Source organism: Colias philodice, chromosome 25, assembly GCF_061535455.1.
Source record: "Colias philodice isolate Cphi_HAF_F1 chromosome 25, ilColPhil1 Martin Lab GWU primary, whole genome shotgun sequence".
Classification (NCBI taxonomy): Eukaryota; Metazoa; Arthropoda; class Insecta; order Lepidoptera; family Pieridae; genus Colias; species Colias philodice.
The window spans coordinates 7794817-7816227 of record NC_143110.1 but is presented as its reverse complement, the minus strand read 5'-3'; the positions used below and the strand labels follow the sequence as shown (position 1 = coordinate 7816227).

General features: G+C 32.5%; 1 protein-coding gene across 4 annotated transcripts in view; it reads right to left on the bottom strand.

The window, feature by feature from the left end:
• The window catches only part of Hasp (Hig-anchoring scaffold protein), an 84326-nt gene that overhangs the window by 15754 nt on the left and 47161 nt on the right, over nt 1-21411 (bottom strand). For all 4 annotated transcript variants that reach the window (XM_089710910.1, XM_089710907.1, XM_089710908.1 and 1 more), the window contains exons 2-6: nt 20402-20559; nt 20037-20139; nt 2056-2128; nt 1437-1543; nt 269-460 (exon numbers count right to left, since the gene is read on the bottom strand). In XM_089710910.1, coding sequence (XP_089567036.1) covers nt 269-460; nt 1437-1543; nt 2056-2128; nt 20037-20139; nt 20402-20559 — 633 coding nt within the window. The remainder of the gene's footprint in view (nt 1-268; nt 461-1436; nt 1544-2055; nt 2129-20036; nt 20140-20401; nt 20560-21411) is intronic.

The following is a 21411-nucleotide window of genomic DNA, read 5'->3' as shown; positions in this document are numbered from 1 at the left end:
TTTATATGGTATAGCATTCAAGTTTTGGTCGAAATTAGGTTCAGATTGAATTTCTTCGTATGTAATAAATTTTATAATGCGGAGGAGCTGGCTGAAGGCTGAAGCTTTAATTATATTCATCATTGATTCAATGGAAAATTACATTATTCATTAATATTGTATTAAATGATAGAGTCGTAATGTGATATATCTTATGCATCGACATTTTAATGTTTTATATGTTTTATTTATCTTATCCTGTAATTATTGCAAACTACAAAATACTCACGCTCGCAAGTAATATCAGGCCCGTACCACGACGCCTGGCCATCAATGGCCAAGCACTTGGCCCTCGGGAAGCCATTGGTGACATAACCAGTGTGACAGTTGTACTGCACTGTGGCGTCCAGGTCGAAGGTCGCCTGTTCTGGGAGAGCGGAGTGGCGCGCGTGCTCTATTGTTGGTGGTTGGAGGCAGTAGACTAGAAGAGATGGTACAATAAGTAAGGGTAGGTTTAAAAGATGACACAGTGTGGGTTGGAGGCAGTAGACTAAAGGGACAATATAGTATAATAAGTCAGGGAAGGTTTGTTTAAAAAGTTGGTAGTGTGGGAATTCGTGGCAGTCAAGTGGCAGTAGACACTAAGGAAAATAATAAATATATAGTAAATAAGTCAAGGTTTTTTTAAAAACAGATAGAAGGGAAGTCGGTGGCAGCGGACTATATAAAAAACTATAAGTATGCTAATATACTGGGATCACTCAAAAAAAGGCATTGCAGATAAACTTAATAACATTGCAAGTATCGTGAAATATTCGACAATTCTATCATTGCTCTACGTAGAGCAAGACAATTTATAAAAAACTCATATATTTAGTATATTCAATTATATTAGTATGTATATTCAAATATATATTAAACTAATAATAATCATATAATTTTACTGAAAGTTGATGTTCGCTCCATATGAGGAAGATTTCAACTTTCCAGGGTAACCATAAAACAAAAGCACCTGATTATTCTAACTCATTTTCTAACTGTAATTACGCTTAACCTAATTATGAGTGCGTCATTTCCGTGATCTGTCGTTAGATTGACATTTGACATTATACATACACCTACTCGTGTGTATATTGGAACATTACACAATAGAGATATGAATTTATATCTACGAGAATGATAGTTATTTTTAGGTCTTTTAAAGTAAAACTATGAATCGATTTTGATTAACTATGACACGGGTAACAAAGTTAGTGATAAAATGGATTAATTTTCTAAATTTTAGAGAAAGCATAGTAGTTCGCTATATATTTAGTTAATTAGTAGTAGTGGTAGTTTATTTAAGAAGAGCGAATTATTGCCAAAATCTTTAACGTATAAGAAATGAAGTTGGTATATTGAAGTTTTTTAGCTAGCACAATATATTTAAAATGTACTAATAAAAACACCAAACTTACTATTCTCTTTGCAAGCCGGTGGCTGTCCAGCCCACTTGCCATCCGCCTGGCAGTTCCTGCTCTGCAGACCGACCACGTGGTAGCCGTGCGGACAGGAATATACTGCCCTGTGAATTATAAGTGATATAAGTTAAGGTCTATAAAATTATCAATAATAAGTGATAAGTGATATAAGTAAAGGTCTATAAAATATGGAAGCGCTTTGGTAGATGAGAAAAAATATATTGTGTTTTGTAGAATTTATTAATATCATAGTCCGGAATGAAATTGCAATTTTACTATTTTATTGCTTCAAAATATTGGGAATGAAACAATAGAAGAATTCCTATAATAGTTGTTATTTTAGCGTCAAACGTCAGCAGCATCATGTTCATTATTATGTAACTGTGCATTTACATCAAACGAGCGAATGCTCATTCTAACACCACTATGTCAAATTCTTTTAGTATAAACAGGCGTAGTTCTTTCGTTGTTCTAATACTGAACAACACTGAATACAAGTTTTCCTTAACATTAAAAAATCACGAAATAATGCTCTTGCTCTAGCTCTATCTAAGGATAAACTAAATTCACTTCACAACTATATGTTTTCAAGAAAACTAAATACTTAGAAACTCACTTGTCTCCAAACAAACGGCCGGTGAGCGACACTTTTCCGATCTCCGGCTGCTCCAGCTCAGGACATTCGCGATCTGTAGCAAGTAGAAACTTATTGAGATAGAAAATAAGTTTTAAAGACGAAGTTTTGAAACTGCTTTGATATATTATCACATAGCGCCTTGAGTTCGAGCAGAAGTTTCAAGTTGTAACCATCTACTTCTGTTCTCTTAAAAGTTGATTTAGTCATTTTGATAATATTATATAGGTAGGTATTTTAAATTCTTTATATTTTGCCGTTATTTTGGCGTTGCCTCTTCTTCTTCTCTCTGGCTCTATCCAATAAGGGAAAGCCGCCAATTTCTATGTAAAATATTTTGACCATATTTTTTATCCGACATCTTTAATATCAATTTTTCGAACAAATCAATATATTATTAAACAAATCTCCCCAAGGCCTATCAAGTTACATACAAGCGCTATAAAACCACATGTTTAACAAATTTTCAAAGGTTAAACCAAAACATAATCATACTAAATACCACACCATCAAATATAACAGACGCACACAAAAGGTGTGATATTTGTCCAACCTCAAAAAGTTAAATTAAAACGCGTAGAGGCAAACCGAATTGGAATTAATTTTCCAGTTATTAATAAATGCTATTGTTCCCACTTCACGGCCTGAAAATTTCATGCTTAAATTGTTGGCAGAAAAAGGCTGTCTTTTATAAAATTGGTACGAATTATATTCGTAATTAATAAATTTGAATAAGTAGTGTGTTTTAGAGAAGGTAGCTATTAAATATGTTCTGTTTCATCATCATCATCACCAACAAGTGAAGCAGATGGCAGATCAAATTATAATGAGGGAATGTCGTATTATGATCTATTTTGACGGATGACGTGAAGACTCGGTCGTCCGATTAGTCCCTTATTATAATAATTACTGGAATAATTATAATATGTACCATAATTAATCCATCATAATCTAAGCATCATATCATAATAATTGAATAGGAATTGTTTTCAATCATAAATTAATGATAACAGCGTGTATAAACAAAAGAAATATATAATATTATAAGCTGTCGTATGTATGTCAGTTTGTAGTTTTGCACAACAAGCGCAAAAGACAAACTCAAGAACGTTCTAGAATACCTTATTAGGAGTAACGTATCTAAGTAAATGTTAAGAGCCTCTTGAAACATTTCACAAGGGCTACGGAGCAATATAATTGAATATTTAAACAATCTCATTTACCTACGTAATAAAATAAAAGGGTTAGCAACCCTAGATCACTTGAACAACTTCGGATCTTCCGAGTTGTCCAAAAGTTTTCAGGAAATTGCAGCTAAATAATATTTTCTACGTGAAACATAAAATGATCCAACTTTACTTATTCAGAGTGAATCAGAACTGTGTGAAATTGAATTATTTTATTCATATTAAATTTTGTTCTTTCGTTAAATGGAAACTTTCCAATTAATATAAGGAAACTAGAAGTTTATTTAATTAAGATACTTATTGGATTAATAATCTATGCTTATACTTACATTAATATTTAATACTAGCTTTCCGCCCGCGGCTCCGCCCGCGTTTTCAAAGAAAAACCCGTTCCCGTAGGATTTCCGGGATAAAACCTATCCTATGTCCTTTCTCGGGTATCAAAATATCTCCATACCAAATTTCGTGAAAATTGGTTCAGTAGTTTAGGCGTGATTGAGTAACAGACAGACAGAGTTACTTTCGCATTTATAATATTAGTATGGATTATAAAGCTGTGAAGAGTTTGTTTGTTTGAACGCTAATGTCATGAACTACTGGTCCGATTTGAAAAATTATTTCGATGTTAGATAGCCCATTTATCGAGGAAGGCTATAGGCTATATATCACCACGTTAAGACTAACAGGAGCGAAGCCACGCGAGTGAAACCGCGGAGCGCAGCTAGTCAATACATAATACGTTGGAACTTTTCAACCCTCTAGAGAAAACTTTCTGACAATGACACGGATAAATTGCTCAAAGCGTTGAAAGTATAAATTTAATATGAAACTTAAATAACCATTATCATCAGTCTCGTTTGTAATGTCTGATCTAATACGGGTATAATTGAAAACTCTAGATGTACTAACTATTAAGTAATGTGTATAGTACTTTAGGGTATTTGCGAATGTAGGTCAATTTGGAAAATTTGTGAATTCCATAAATTGTTTGACATAATAAAGATACAACATACATGTAGTATACACAATACACATGTGTATACAGGAGGCATGAGGCTTACCACAGGCGAAGCCGGGAGGCACAACTAGTGTTATATATGAGATACTCATATTATAACACTAGTTGTGTGGTAAGCAGTCGAAGATTGGTCGTACCAACTCAGAAACTTTCGTGAGCTCATGCACAATACAGCTGAAGATCATCACATGGCCAAATGCATAGTTTACGATTCCATAAATAATACCTATAATACCTACAGACAAATATTCATTTCTATAGGTATATTGGAATTACGAGCCATTCGCAATTATTCTAAACCATTTCACTACAATTTTTTTTATAATTTGTATAAATCTTATTAACTCGTCCAAGTTAAAACAGAATATTACAAAGCGGATTCTAACTAATTAAAATTAATTAGAAAACTCATTTGAGAGTGAAGTATACTGTATATTTTATTCTCTTAAAAAGTCCTTTGAAAAGTATGTAATTAACAATATACACTGTATACTTGTGTTGAAGATGAATGTTAATTAAAGTTTTTAATCAAAATTAATATCAGCTCGGTAAAGTATATAATAAGTATGGACTTAATTGTATAGGAAAGTACATAATAAGAATACTTTTAAATATGAAAGTGACTCTGTCTTTCTGTTTGTTGCGTTCGTGCAAGAACTTTGGAATAGATTTTCATTTAAAAACATAGATATAAACGGTACAAATTAGAAAGATACAACTTAAAGCGTTGTTGTGTTAATGACCGACTTTGAAATAGAGACGAAAAACTTTAAACTAATTTTTATTACTTTTTTCGATGTAAACACAAACACCAATGAGAACTTTAAAGATAAAAATAAACCTGTAAAAACTGAATTTAAATCCAGTAAAATTTAAAAGTTGTATACTTCTAATAAAAAAAATCTAACCATTAAAATCTAACCATTAATAGGGGATGAAAGCTTTTTCCCTCGATTTTATTCTCAGGAAAGCACGGAGCACAATTATTCAAATAATCTTGAAAAATATGTTTTCGTTTACATTTTTACATTTTCGTTTATATGTGAAGAATCATCCAATACGACAAATGAAAAGCGAAGTAGGGGCGTGCCAAGGGCGTGCCATACACTTCACAATAGCATGTTTATAACAACGTTGCCGAGTAAAAAGCTCACTCTCGAAGAGAGAAGCGTGAACAATGAGTAATATAATATCTAGGGTAAGCCTGTCTAGGTAATTAGGTCGTCTATAGTAACGAGATAGTCGGTAATTAGATGTCGCCCGCATGTGCTTCATTAGTACTAACAATGTTTCATTTCAATTAATTTTTATACATATTAGGTAAAGGCGTATTGTATACAATTTATAACTGAACTAGCTTCCGCCCACGACTTTGTACGTGCATCCCCGTTTTTCCCCGTTCCCGCAAGAATTTCGGGAAATCCTTTCTTAGCGGATGCCTACGTCCTAACATCTACCTGCATGCCAAATTTCAGCCCGATACGGCCAGTGGTTTGGGCTGTGCATTGATAGATCACTATATCAGTCACCTTTGAGTTTTATATATATAGATTTTAAGACATTTCTCACAGACTTGTTTTTGTATGCTAGATTGGGTACCATAGCTGATGATTCGCCTCATAGAATGCGATCACAACCACCACTCACCGCATTTCTTCTCAAAAAAGGTTTTGCATAATAAACGTTCTTGGTGTTTGATGTTTTATTTTAAGGCATTATAACAAAGATACTTACTTTCGTCTTGTATGTTATATTCGACAGACAATAATATTATGATATTATTTCTTCGCTATTATTACACAATTTAATTATATCTAATATTATGTGTGATAATAATATAAGCTACTAAGATAACTTCACACCAAGTTGTGGGTTCGATTCCCACCCGGGGCAAATATTTGTGTGATGAACATAGATGTGCTCTGTGTCTGTGTCTGTGTCTGGGTGTTATTTATCTATATAAGTATTTATTTAAAATTATATGTATATGCATGTTTGTTTCTAACACAGATGGGATCAGATCGTGCCGTGACACGTGTGTGAAAACTGCCCTGAAATATTTATTATTATTATTACTCTTACGTAACGTAACGTAAAATTAAAAGCTATTGAAATTATTTCTAAAATTGTTTCATCAGTAGGAAACTAGAATCCTGATTGGCATGTGCTATTTATGTGTTTGAAGTCGGATAGAGCCGGGGTAAATAGCTAGGAATTATTACAAGATTAAAAATAATCTTAAGTTTAAATAAATATTTAAATAAATTATTAAAAATGCAATAATAATAATAATAGCTTTAAATCTGACATTTTAAGTTATACTTAGAACAATAGAACTATTCCTCGCAGTAAATTAACTGCCATTGTCCGAAACTTTGGAAGTCGTTTTATCGCGGCGTAAATTTCAGAAATCCTTCCTTTTCTTTGTGAGAGTTATTTATTGTTTCTATATTATCGCTTGCTTTATGACTTGTTCTGTTTTGCACAATTGCTGTTTTGTAAAATATTGCATAACTTACATTAATTTATGGGTGTGAAATTATTTTTGAAACAAAGGTTTGGTGTTTTTCTCGTTTTCGATTTACCAAAATTTATTTATTTATTACAGTTTATTGTACAGACTAAGTAGAACAAAACAATAATGAACACAAAAATGAATGAACAATAATTATAAAAAGGCATCGTTTGTACAAGGGGATGCCTTATTGCTAGCTATTATCTCTACCAGGGAACCTAGTAGAATTTAGGAAAGGTAATGTATGAAGGTAAAGCTAAAAATAATAATTTTGGAGATAATGCTTCGAAAATGTAGCGTGCATTGCTACCAGATATTAAATAGTTAATTAATTTCGACATCCTTTGATCCAGATATGAGATAGGTCAACAAATTTTAGGAAATATAATGAAACTGTTCTGAGAAATATTTTGTCGTCGAAAAACAGCTCAAAAGGTTGAAATTGGGAGATGGAATTTTGTTCGACATTATAATTTTACAATATATCTACTTAAACGAAATTGAAGTGTCTGTCTGTGATTTCAAATAGTTTTTTTCTAAGCTAGTCTCATGCTGCTGTAACGATTTTTATGAGACTTTTCCACGAAGATAGATAATTTTATTTAAATTATTACCTTAATTTTATGAAATATTTCGCCGGATTTTTCGAGATAATAATTGTTGTTTTTGCAAGGGTTATTAATCTAATGGCTTAACAGATTTTAATGGGATTTTTACCAAAGATAAAGAATGTTATGTCATTTTAGTTAATAGATTATTTTTCTTTAATTACACACGGATAAAGATTAATGCGAAATAAGTCCGTCTTAGCAACTTTATGTCACCTAATTCCCAACCTATAAAAAATAAAGATATCCAAAAACATTTCACTTGTATTACCGTTTTGTAAGAACCGGGTAATCATTGAAAAACGATAGAACATCAGGCCCATAATATATTTCAGATGAAGTGGACCCTTGAAGGGTTCAATCAGAGTTACAAATGGAAGATGTCGGACCCAAGTTATTGATAGCTCTATTTGTATGAAAAAACTAATAAACTAGTATATTTATTTTAGCCTGACCTTATTTGGATCGCTTATTTAATTTTATATTTGGCAAACGTATTTATTTGGTGAACTAAACGTGATCTAAATAGTAACTACGTAAAATAATAATTTCAATTGAATTCTAGCCGTGCCGTTTTTTATGTAGATATTTGTATAGCTTATAAATCTAATACTTAAGCTACATCACTGCTAAGTATCATCAAGATTCCTTCAGTGGTTTTCCTGCGAAAGATTAACTAACATACATACATTATAACTTTCGCTTTTGTAATACATATTAGTAGGATAGGATTCTAATTATTGTCAAAATTAAACAGAAGAAAATATATAAAATTTATTGCTATCAATAAGTTTATATTAGCCTAAGCCTACATCTGCAGTAAAAACATTAGTTAAATAAAAACTAGGAGAAGTATAAATAACGATTTTAATTCTTTTTCAAATTCTAAAATACTCGGGTAAAGTAAAACGCGAGAAAACAAAGGTCGTGTTCAGTCTGGCGAGAGCTGGAAATTTTGCTCCACTGGTCTTAATTTTTGTTTTATTAGCTTCAATAATAGATGATTTACAAGGTCTAAAAATTGGAAAAATATAATGGCAGAGACGACTTAGATATCGATAGAGATCTACAGTATAAAATAGGTAGGAAATAGTCTATTTGACTGAATTTATATATAACAATTAAAAAATCTGAATGAACATTTTCTATCTGTTTCTGTTTATTTTAGCGTAAATAGAGCTTATGAGTAATGGTTCCTCCAAGTACAAATTGTAGAATCTTCTAAATTCATGATTCTTGGCTATTTAACTTTTGTTTGGAGCATAATATTTGTGCTAAATAATTCGTACATCTTTGTAATAAAAGGTAGCAGAAGTTTCTTACACAGTCGCTTCTTTGTGTTCGGACGTTTTCCTTCCTCCTACCTACATCGGTATATTTTATACATACTTATAACGCAAATATTCTAATATATTTAGAATGGTTTCCAACACCATTGAAACCTCAAATACCCATGAATATTAAAATTAGAGCGTATCAAACGCGGGCCGCTTACAAGACGGGCCGGTATGAATAATTCAAGTTGATATCATTTAAAATTATGATCCAGTATTATAAATGGTTCACGAAACTTCAGTGTTGATAACGTTGTGTTTAGTTTGCTTTGATAGTATAGATATAGAACTTTTAGGGTGCTTTTCCACCAATTATGTGCGAGGATGTGTAGCGAGGAATGTGTTTGTGAATAACCAATAGTATCGCTTGAAACGCTTAACGCTTCCAACTTCAAACTAAATGAAACGATATGATTGGTTTCTATGATGATGATGGTATAATTTTACTTCAAGATTTACAATTTTAGGAACAAAAATGCGTAGGCCCTAACGAGGTGTGTAATTTATAAATTAATCACTAAGTTTTGGGTAAAGGCCCACGCGATTCTTCTTATGCTCGATCTTTGTATGCTTGTGAAGCAAAATGTATGCTTTAGTAACATGATAACAAACATAAAATATATAATTTAATACCACGGATAATACATACTATGTAATACCAGTCTGTTAAGCCTATTGTTAGCCAGAAAGCATACTTTCATATCATTTTACAAATAGACAGTTGAATACCTAAAATATGTACTTACATTATAAACACCGTTGTTTCATATGAAATTTTCAGTACGTATAGTGTTACAATATTTCAGCCCCTGTTTCACTAGTCTATTATTAAGATGTTTTAAGTGCTTAAAATTTATCCTATGAAACCTAAACTTATATTGTGTATCTAGTAAATTACATTTGTCATTATTTTAATGCAATAAAAGTTAGTGTTTGAATTTGATAATTTATTGGCTATTTGTCTTACATCCCTAAGGATCCACTTGATTCCCTGAAAATCTCTAACTAATAAGAATACCTACTTACTAGTAAGAGATAATTACTATACGTAGGTATGAAACCTAAACTTAAATTGTGTATCTAGTAAATTACATTTGTATTCTTTTAATGTAATAAAAGGTCATCTCTAAGGATCCACTTGATTCTCTTAAAATCTCTTAGTAATAAGAATATACGTATATTCTTCCTCTTCCACTATAACGAGAAATTGTTAAAGTTTCAAACTTTTACCACTTAGTGAAATCTTCAAACAGAACTTGTAACAAACCACAGGTTTTAAAAGGGGGATTTTTTTGAATTATGCGAAAGCGCGATCTCATACAAAATTTATAAGATGGCGGCATGAACGGCTGCAGAATGATCATTACTATGCTGTGGGTCATCATTTTATTCCAAGTGTATGAAAACCTTGACATTATAGCGGTTTCAGGATGTAGGTTAGGGTATGGAGATTTTAAGATGAAAATACTTTTAGAAATTAAAGATTTTTAACCGTCTGTGGTCTCCCCGTGACCACGCTTGCTACAAAGTGTGCGAAGCATAGGGAACAAAAACACTAGAAAATACTTATTTGATTAAAGCTTTACTCGCGTACAATTTCATATATATTTTTTTTATCCTTTATCATATAAGAATTTTATTTTATTATATTTTATTATATAGGAATTCGTTAGCTACAATAAATTTTAGAGCCTACTTATGATGTACATTAATTCAATATATTGTACCCATTATCCAACTAGTCACGTCAATTCGAATTTTGTTAGGTCTATTTAATTTCAACAAAAAAAAAATATGGAAAAATCTAACATACGGAAGGACACATTTATTAAAATTCTGATGTATACTATAACATTTCATCTATATAATATCCACTGAAAACAGCATAATCGACATAAAAACTTGCATGAAATGACCTTTATTTTACTTTCCCCCTAAATGTCAAATCTCTAAACCACGGATTTATAACCGTTTCAAATGTTAATTTATTCCGAGTGTCAGTCGTCCTACAAATAGACGAAAAGCAGCAATCTAATTTATTTTAGATGACGTACCTAATAACGTTACGTTTTTTATTGAAAAGGCAAATCGAAGTCCGAGTTGTATCCAACCTAAGCTTACTAACATAGATATAAATTCGAAGAAGTTTAGATTCATAGATTCTCGATTCTCCTATTTTATAAGCATATGCAATATGCATACTAAATTAATTTCCACCACGCATTTTAAAATCATATTCATATTCATGCATCGATAGAGTATTAAGAACAGCGCATTTTTCAAAATCGTGTTTAGTATCGCAGTTTGTTACAAAATTAATGTGTGATAATTTAGACTACTTATGTAATTAGAAGTTAAAAGATAGATTATCTTTATGCATTATATCCACTACTAGCTGCGCCCCGCAGTTTCACCCGCGTGTCTCCACTCCTGTTGGTCTTAGCGTGATGTTATGTAGCCTTAGCCTTCCTCGATAAATGAGCTATCTAACACCGAAATAATTTTTCAAATCGGACCAGTAGTTCCTGAGATTACCGCGTTCAAACAAACAAATTTTTCAGCTTTATAATACTAGTATATATTTCAAAATTCTCTTTCTGTGTTTTAATTAACATTTACGGTTTTCAATCAACCTGAATATCATCAAAGTTGTTTCATACGAAATTAGAACTATATTGTAATCTATGAATTTTTTACAGAAACACACACAAAATAGCAGTCTTTTCATGTTTCAATGGGCTGCTGTCAATGGGCTAGCTAAGTAAACAAGTAAGGTCGAGAGGGTCAGTGTGGGCCATGGCTGCGGTCGTGAAGGTTGAGCGTCGCTCGCTCGGGTCTCCATTTGGATGGGTGAAGGGATGCTGTGTTAAAATATGTGTTATGTATTTAGGATTATCATCTTGTAAATACTGATAATATAAATAAAGATTGTTTGTTTATGTACATGTTGTTTTATTAAAAAAATCTTTTGTATTCATTTAAGGCAAGTTTTAAACACAATTCACAAAGCAAAATAATCCTTATCATAAAATTAGGATCGATAGGTATCCTATTAAATATATACTATAAAATATATATAACAGGGTGATGATAATTTCCTACATTGTAGACGTAGACAATATCATTCGTAGATAAGTATTTAGTTTCCGAACTTCAATAAACACAACTTATTAAAGCGCTTTACTATTCTCGTTTTCCATTTTCGCTGAATACGTCGGACGATTCATTAAAATTCCAGAGCTCTTCGGAACTTGATGAAAATTGGCACAAAGGCAAAAAACTCTTCAAAGTAGACACATTTTATTGATCAATTAGAGCTCCCATCCATTACAAGTTATGAGATCTTTTATTAGAAGCTCCGAGTGGCTTTATGATTCTATAAAACTGGAGATATTGCCAAACAGCCTTGTGGGGTCCGTGTTAATGTGGGGCCCTTATTTTATTACTTTGTGTATTCATAAAACAAATATATAAGATTAATCTGAAATCACGCATGAAGGATGTGTAAATGTTAGAATGCAGGTTTTAGAATATGAAAATATGACAATGCGTTGCGATTCTGTAGCGTCGTGTTCCTTTAGGCATATCAGAAAATCTGATATGAATAGTTTTACAGCGGTAAATGAATTTACTCTACGCGAACCAAGCTCATGCTTACTCTGCTTATTTATTTAGTTTTATGCTATGTATAGCTCTTGAACTGGACTATCACTTAACGTTATGTCCACAGATTTTTATATGATGTGACCCCTAGAGTGAAAAAATTCATAAAATCATACCTGTTTTACTTATCAATTGTCTTTATGTAGAAATTATTATTAACACAAAAAAAATTATAGATTTTAGTCAGACAAGAATATTATTTGTTACTCAACCTTATTCCCACACAAAATAAATCATGTCCTACGAAATTCCTTTACAAATGTCTCGTTTGAAGAATACATCCCTGGGGCCCCATAATCCTAAATACGCGCCTGTCTACAGACAGACGTGCGAATCGTTATCTATTAGTTTTCCACAACACGTGAATCGGGTCAAATGTAATGACACACGCTCACGTAACTTAGAGATTTCTGTTTTCTTGTGATATTGACTGGTGCCTCTTCACTTGTATGTTTATATGTACTTGGAAAATGGTATAGTCACATATATAACTAGCTGTGCTCCGCGGTTTTACCCGCATTGCTCCGTTCATAATGGTGTTAGCGTGATGATACATAGCCTTATAGCCTTCCTCGATAAATGGGCTATCTAACACTGAAAGAATTTTTCAAATCAGACCTCTAGTTTCTGAGATTACCTCTAGTTTCAACCAAACAAACAAACTCTTCAGCTTTATAATATTAGTATAGATACTAGGTTTAGATTGAAAGACGAAGCTCTAGTATGGTTGATAATCACTACAAAGTCGCTTTCTCTGTCCCTATTTCCCTATGTCCCTTTGTATGCTTAAATCTTTAAAACTACGCAACGGATTTTGATGCGGTTTTTTTTAATAGATAGAATGATTCAAGAGGAAGGTTTTAGTATATAATTTATTAGGTTTTAGATAAAGTGGGCGAAGCCGCGGGCGGTAAGCTAGTACGTTAATAAGACTTCTGTACGTAAGAGTTTATAGCCAGCAGTATGGCTACAATGTATTAGGTTTTATACCTGAATTTTATAAGTATTACATTCATAATTTTTTCACATCATATGCGCACATACATTGCGTTCATCTTGACGTTATTTTGGGTTTGATTTTTAGTTGTTTTAAACACTATTTAATGAGATTATGATAGTTACAATTGGTGAAAAATCGGATGTAAAACTGTATAATAGAAATGTGGATTTTATATTTTACTAGCTGTTGCCCGCGACTTCGTCCGCGATTCGGTCGTTTTTCGTCATTCGTCGTTAAAAAAAAAACCTGACACTTTATTTTTGAATGTTCTTAATTGTCTCTTATAAAATTTAACAACATTAAAATTGAATACTCTGATAAGAAAATCTTAAAATCATCGAAAATCATAGACATCGAATATCTGAGGAAAACATGAATGAATGTGATTTAAATTCTACATTTCTTAGTAATTAAAATAATAATCTAAATTAAATGTAGATTAACAGTTTGAGCGCACCATTATAGAATATGTACCTAAGTAATAAATTACGTTAGTTTACATAGTAACTTTACTAAAAACACGATGACTTTCTTTCGCGCTCGGTACCACAAACTAAACATGTTTGTGGTACGTGGCCCGCGTCACTTTACCCCCCACGAGTTCCCCTCCGTTGCTATGCGAAAATACATTCGTCGCCCTACTGTAGGAAAAATTGTAATACTGCGGCCTGGGCGTTATAACACGCTCAGGGAATTCCTGAGTGCTGATAGACTTCCGTCTATCGGCATTTATACCAATTTTATATTAATATCACCATCTTGAGGAAAAGCTTCTAATATCGATTTAAAACGCATATATACAGATTAACCTGATGAATTAACATGTTCTAAAATTGTCAAATGAGTTCAGTTTTAAATTCGAGAAATATTGATTTCTTGTATTCGATTATTCGTCGTAGTCGAATACAAAATATATTTAAAGAAACTTAGGTTGGCCTTCAGGCAAAAGGGATCCTATCAAATGATAAACTTGACCTTGTATCTTAAAAGTAAGAATGAAAGGAGCATCTGATAATTGTTGAGCACCAAAGGATCATTTAAAACGCAATACTATAAGAGCTAATATTGTCTAAGAACTGTTTAGATTGCACATGTTCCTCTAAAACTTAAAAGTAGTGATTTCAAAGGTTCCGGCGTATCTTCAAACGAAAGCCGACTCCTTACTCCACTTTAAAGCATTACAAAAAGAACATACTACGTTAATATCGCCTATACAGAAGATGATCTGTAATCGATTGTGAGGTTATAAGCAAACCCACTTTTATATTATTTTGTCGGACCACACCAACGAATTTGTAGATTGATCTTCTATGTTTACCTCTAAGTCATTAAGACTATGTCGAAATCTGTCTGCAATAAGACGGGCCTCTCGCTATTCGTCCGTTTAAAGAGACCAATAGTTTCAATTCTTAATCTTTCATTAAACAAACTTATTAATCGTTCTTGTCTCAAATAATGGTAATATTCGCGTCCCTACTCTAGTCATTGCTTATGCTCATGTTCATCTTCGAGAGATCGAATAATATTATGGTGCACCCTATTATTTGTCAAACGGTCTTCATATTGAGTAAAAGTTTCAGAATTCTCGAGATAAAATATGACGATCGTGATCAGCTGTGAGACGTAATTCCCTCTCAGTGAGGGTTTCGGTCTCACGGGATAGTACAATATGCCATTTGCGATCAGCTGTGAGACGTTATATATACCCTCAGTGAAGGTTTCGGTCTCACAGGATAGTACATGCCGTTCGCGGTCAGCTGTGAGCCGCAATTCTCGTTGTGAAGCGGTTTCAGGTTCGGCATAACACATGTTGTTTTCGGTCAATAGTAAGCCTCTTATCTCTAACGATCCTTGAGAACTCTTATTTCTCATTTTCTTAACTTTGCTTGAATTTCGATATATAAAGATTTTTTAGGTGGCACTGATGCGGGTGAATAAAAATTAAAACGGACTAAGAGTGTTATAATCTCAATCATCATCATCAATACATATAATAAAATTGTGGAAAAGTGATGTCTGTACAATTAAAATATGTAGAAAAAAATTAGCAGGTGTTATTATTATCGAGAAATCGAGAGAAACCATTTTTTTCTCTTAAAAGCTCCCCCCCCTCCCACTTCCCGAACTCCGATTGACCGTAATTTATTTTTCCTTACATTTTTATCATATCCTTTTCTAATGGGTTTCATCCTACTGCGATTTTTTTTTGTTTCAAAAATTATCTACCCTGGTGTATAGGTAAATTTTCCACATAAAATGTCCTTTAAATTATGTCGTATTATATTTTTAACCCCCGACGCAAAAAGACTGGTGTTATGTGTTTGACCGCTATGTATTTCTGTGTGTGTGTGTCTGTCTATGGCACCGTAGCTGGCTAACAGGTAAACCGAATTAGATGCGGTTTTTTTTTGTTAGGCAGAATATTTTCCGACGCTGGTTCTTAGATAAAGTGTATCAAAATTGGTTCATCCACTTATTATACCTACATAGGGGTAAAAGTGGGAATGAAAAAAATGAAAGTTATAATTTATTTTTAAAGATCGTCGGGAAGTTTATGAAATTATTTATTCCTTTTTCTATACACTTTTCTTCGTCTAAACGGTTTAGTTACGTGCTCTCTCTCTCTTCAGCCTTTAGTTACGTGCGTGAGACAGGAAAGATCTAATTTGGATTTGTTTCTGGATTTGATAAAAACTGAGTACTATCGATTAAGCTGATCAGTGGCTACTGGCTACACCATAGATTATTAAAAACATCCGTTTAAGAAAGGAAGGAAATAGAATTTGCTCCTCTCCCCCCCCCCTGGTTCCTAAAAAATAATATGACATAATTTAAAAGAAATTTTACGTAGAATTAGTTAGGCATTTCTTTTTTGATTTTCGATATTATATACTAATCATAATTTTTAATTACAATATGTAGTAACTATTTGGTTATAGGTTAGGCATTTCATTTCTTGATTTTCTTTAATAATTTGGTACGTAAGTTTTTTAGCTCAGTTTAGTAAGAAATTTTAATAACAATTCTTTTAATTATTTATGGTAGTACAACAGTACAGTATGGTTGTACGTATTTACTCAATAATTGTATGTTAAGTAGTAATTCAGCATGGGCGTAGCCACGGTGGGGCTGGGTGGGGCGCTTACCCTGGCTTTGATCTGGTAGGTACTAATTGTGAAGGGGAGTGGGCGTGGGCGTGGGATTGGGACTGAACGTGGCATATGGCGTGGGAGTGCGAGTGGGCGCGGGAGTGGGAGCATGAAAATAAAAATGATTTTTTATTGTTGCCCCACCCTGAGCCCATGGTCATAGGTCCCATAGTCACTATTCCACGCGAACGAAGTCGCGGGGACAGCTAGTAGACAAATATAATCAGAAAGCTTTGAACTCCTAAGCTCAACCATAAAAGATAGACATTTATGATGTCGGGAGATATTTTTTATATAATATGGAGAACATTTCTTTCATACTTGATTTCTGTGTAGCTTTAACCATTAAGATACACGCATTAAGAACGCACACGCGACGAAAGCTTAAAAATGGAGTTGCTGCTCTGCTCACGAATATGAAAAATAATTGTACCAAGTTTCGTTTAAATCCGTCGAGTAGTTTTTGTTTCTATAACGGTTATACAGACAGACAGACGGACAAACATTTTTGACGTCGATGTCGATCTCTAATCACCTCGTGATAGTTATTTAGGAAATATATTTCATGTGCAGAATTGACCTCTACAGATTTAATATAAATAGGTATACATATATTTAGATTCCAATTTCCATGTAACGTTAAATTCGACTATATAATAATTAACAGACAACGCAGGTTACTCTCGTTTCCGTAAGTTGAGGCGGCTACATATTCGGTCCTAATAACATGACTTTTTGTGAACGAAACGACAGCGCGGTTTAATGCGATGGCAACACCATCAGAAAAAAGGAAATATTTTTAACTTTGAAAAAATATTATGATTTACACTATTAATACTATTTTAACATTAACACAAAATATAAGACTGTGAGTATGTAAAAATAAATCCAGCTAGTTTCACATCACACTTATGTTTATAATTAGGTATACGACATGAAAATATATTAATTACCAAGCAATAATCATACAGATAAATACTGAACAAAAGTATTAACAGTCAAAGTATATTTTTACTAACAACATGTAAATGATGAAGGAATAATAATTATCAACGAACTAACCTTTTTGTATTAGAGTCCCGCCTCGTGATCGAATTATTAAAACACGAAGATTTTTAAAAATGTAACCAATGAACACAATCAATATTAGATTAACTGTAATGGTGTCTAGTTTGACTTAAAATAATATACATCTACCCTCACTTTTAAAAATGTAGTATATTCACACGAATTATATAAGCGCACCTTATAGGGAAGGGAAGATTTATTATGGGTTAAAGAGTTAAATAAATAAATAACATAATTATATTTAAATTATTAATTTTTAACATTGTGTTCAGTAGTGTTAACATGTAAATTGATTTGATTTTTACGAAATCTCATAGATGGCGCTGAATCAAATTTGTCTTTATAGTACAAAGATTCATTAAACAGTTTCTCTGCCCAAATTACGTAAATGACGTAGTTTTTATAGTGTAAAGCTAGATAATAGCATGGCTTACTCAAAAACAACATTTAAACATGAGTCTTTAGATTGTTCGCTGTCGTAGTACACGGAATACGTAAGAAAAGTAAAGGTTCACAGCTCCTCCCCCGGAGGTGATAGCATGATAATATGTTTAAAAAAACCTCACACGACCTGTTAGTAATATTCATGCAAAATTTGAAGTCAATCTATGCAGTACTTTTCGAGATTAGCTCGGACAAACATACAGACAAACAGACAAACAGACAAACAGACAAACAGACAAAAATTCTAAAAACTATATTTTTGGCTTCTATATCGATTATAGATCATGGATTATGTATTCTTTTAAAAAAATATTCAATGTACAGTTTTGACTTTCCTACGATTTTATTATATGTATAGATACGTTGCATTTATCAAAAACGCTTTTATTATTTCATAATTTATCTCATCAAGCTTTGCTTTGGTTATTATTTGATTTGCTTTAAGCGCAACGCTCTATATTAAAATATGCTCAATTAATTTAGCTTCGCATAGCACATTAATATTCTTTATATGATAAACTAAATATGTATAAATGTTTATTTGCACAAGATAGGTTCATTCATGTGAGGTCATTATTTTAGGAACCAGATAAATCTGGCAGCGTGTTAAAGAAAATTCATGGAAGGCGACTTTTAGACCGCGGTAAAGTATATCTAGACAAAATAATCATACTTATCATAAAATCATTCCGTCGCAACGTGAAAGAAAGACAAACATACAAAGATATTTTATCTATACTAATACCACAGACTAATAATAATATACTTGTGCTAATACTAATACTAATATTATATAAAGCTGAAGAGTTTGTTTGTTTGAACGCGCAAATTTGAAAAATTATTTCGGTGTAAATAGCCCATATATCGAGGAATGCTATAGGCTATATATCATCACGCAAGACCAACAGAAGCGGAACCATGCGGATGAAACCGCAGGGCGCAGCTAGTATCTAATATAATTATAGTAAGAGTGAAGATTTTCCATGTAGAATATCATAAAAGGATTAGTATTCTCTCGATAATTCGGCCAAGCGATAAGCTCCATGCTTCAAGACGATGTAAGTCTGCTACAAAGATGACTTGAATACTTGAATAGATAGTTGCATGGACTGGAATAGTCTTGGGAATATCCTGCTTCAACTATTACCATAGATAATATAATATCTACTAACTATTACTAGGCTAGATGCAATAAGGGAAACTTTGATAGGATGGATGGATGTGTAATAAGCCAGGATATGGATGAAATTTACTATAGATATGTATATTTGTATTTTACTTTACTTTACGTATGTAGATAAGAAGATATTTTGATTATATTTTCTGGTATGTGTCACATATTATTAACTTTTTTGCGATGAAGTACCAGGGCCCGTAGACAAAGTCTAAGGCCCCAGCTTTATTTAATGATTTAAAGGTACATATAACAAAGGCTCTTCAGGCTCCAATAAAATAAGTTCGAAGTCAGATTTGTTTGTAGGACAGCAATAGGTATTAGGTACACAATAGGTACATAATATGTTATTTGCCTTTTATCTAATAGGTATGTCCTATTTTCTTTGTTGTCTCAGGTAAAAGATTTACATTGAGATTCATCCAATCGTAGTTATGTACCTAAGCTGAAATAGAATGTACTAATAGTAAATTTTTGGATAAAGGTGACCCTGGCTTTGATTATTTTTCGGTATTGTGTAATTCTTCTTTGTGACACAAAGAAGAGACGGCGATGAACTCCGTAGTTGCTCTTTTGAGATCATGTCTATTTTACATTTTAATTTTACATCATATAAAGTACATATTATAATAATGATGCCAAAGAACTGTCCTATGGTTCTTATGCGACAACATTTCTTGGATTTTCATACTTGGAGAAAATATAGAGAGGTCTCATTATGGATAACTTTTTCAATTGTTCTTTGTCTAAAAAATATTAATTCTAATAAAATTAAGGTTTTGTTGAATAAATAAGATACTAACCTGGCTTGATGCATGACATGCCACATGCTCCATCGCACAAGCATTTCTTCTTCTTACTTTTACAATCTTCGTCTGATGAACACTTCCGAAGACATTTCTGGCCCTAAAGAATATTCAATTTATATATTCACTGTTGAAAATATATTTATTTTCAATTAATTAGGTATATAGAATATAATAAAGAATGAAATTGGATTTTTCGAGTTAAAATAACTTAAGATTTTTATGGCCATTATTACTTCAATTATTTATTACCAGCTTTATTTTACCAGTGCCTATAACTATTAAGTACTAATAATTACTTATTTAACGTAAGAAAATAGATGTATATTCTTACTAGATATTATGTCTATATATGTACTTACTAATAAAGTAGCCTGTTCTTCATCTCTAGGACACTGTGCAGAGGGAGAATTCCGCGGGTTCTTATAGATCCGACCGTCGTCGTCAGCGTCCGCACGACTCGGTGTCGTGTCGTCCTCGTCGTCGTCGTCGTCTGTCGTGGGGGAGGGGAGGGCGGATACTGGAAAGAGAGACTTTAGTTTAGAATTTGATGCGATTGTTATTAAAACGTGTATTATTAAGGATGAATATTTTACGTAATAACATTTAATATTACTCTACACCTCTCCATTAGTTTAACCTCCATCTCTATTTAATACTACTTATAATATATATATTTAAAAGTAACTTTGTATGTGACTTTTACGCCTAAACTATAGAAAAGGACGTAGTCACTAGTTTTTTTTTCTGACATTACTATTAATTATTCTCTGTCAAAAACAATAATTTTAAACAAGTGAATAACGAAATGAAAATGATATAGAGCTGTCGCGCTATAGCTAGATATGTACGCGAGCGAAGCGTGGCCGATAAATTGTACCTATATCCTTACGTTTGTGTGTAATAGAGGGAGCCAGAAATCGTGCCCTTAAATTTTTCTTTCCTTTTGAAAGTAATTCAGTTAAATGATTTAACTTGCAATAAAATGAATAGGCCTAAATCAATAAATCCAAGAAAGAAGAAAACAGAGTGATTAATTTTTAAGATGTTTTTTGATTTTGTTATAAACTATATATTCGGTTGGTCTAATAATAGGTCGTAAACTATTTTATACCCCGTGATAAGGGTGTAAAATTTGCCACGTCAGCGGTCAGCAAGTAAATCTATTATAGTTAATAACTTGCTACGGCCTACGAGCCGGGTTGATCATAAATACAATAATTTATCGTTTGGCAGAACAGAAAACCACTCTAAAACACATAAAGTTTACATGTGAATTAATAAGAACAACAAAGAATTAAAATAAAATTGTGTTCAATTATACATAATATGTAGACAACTAGGTTAAAAGCTATTCAATTAATAGCCTAGC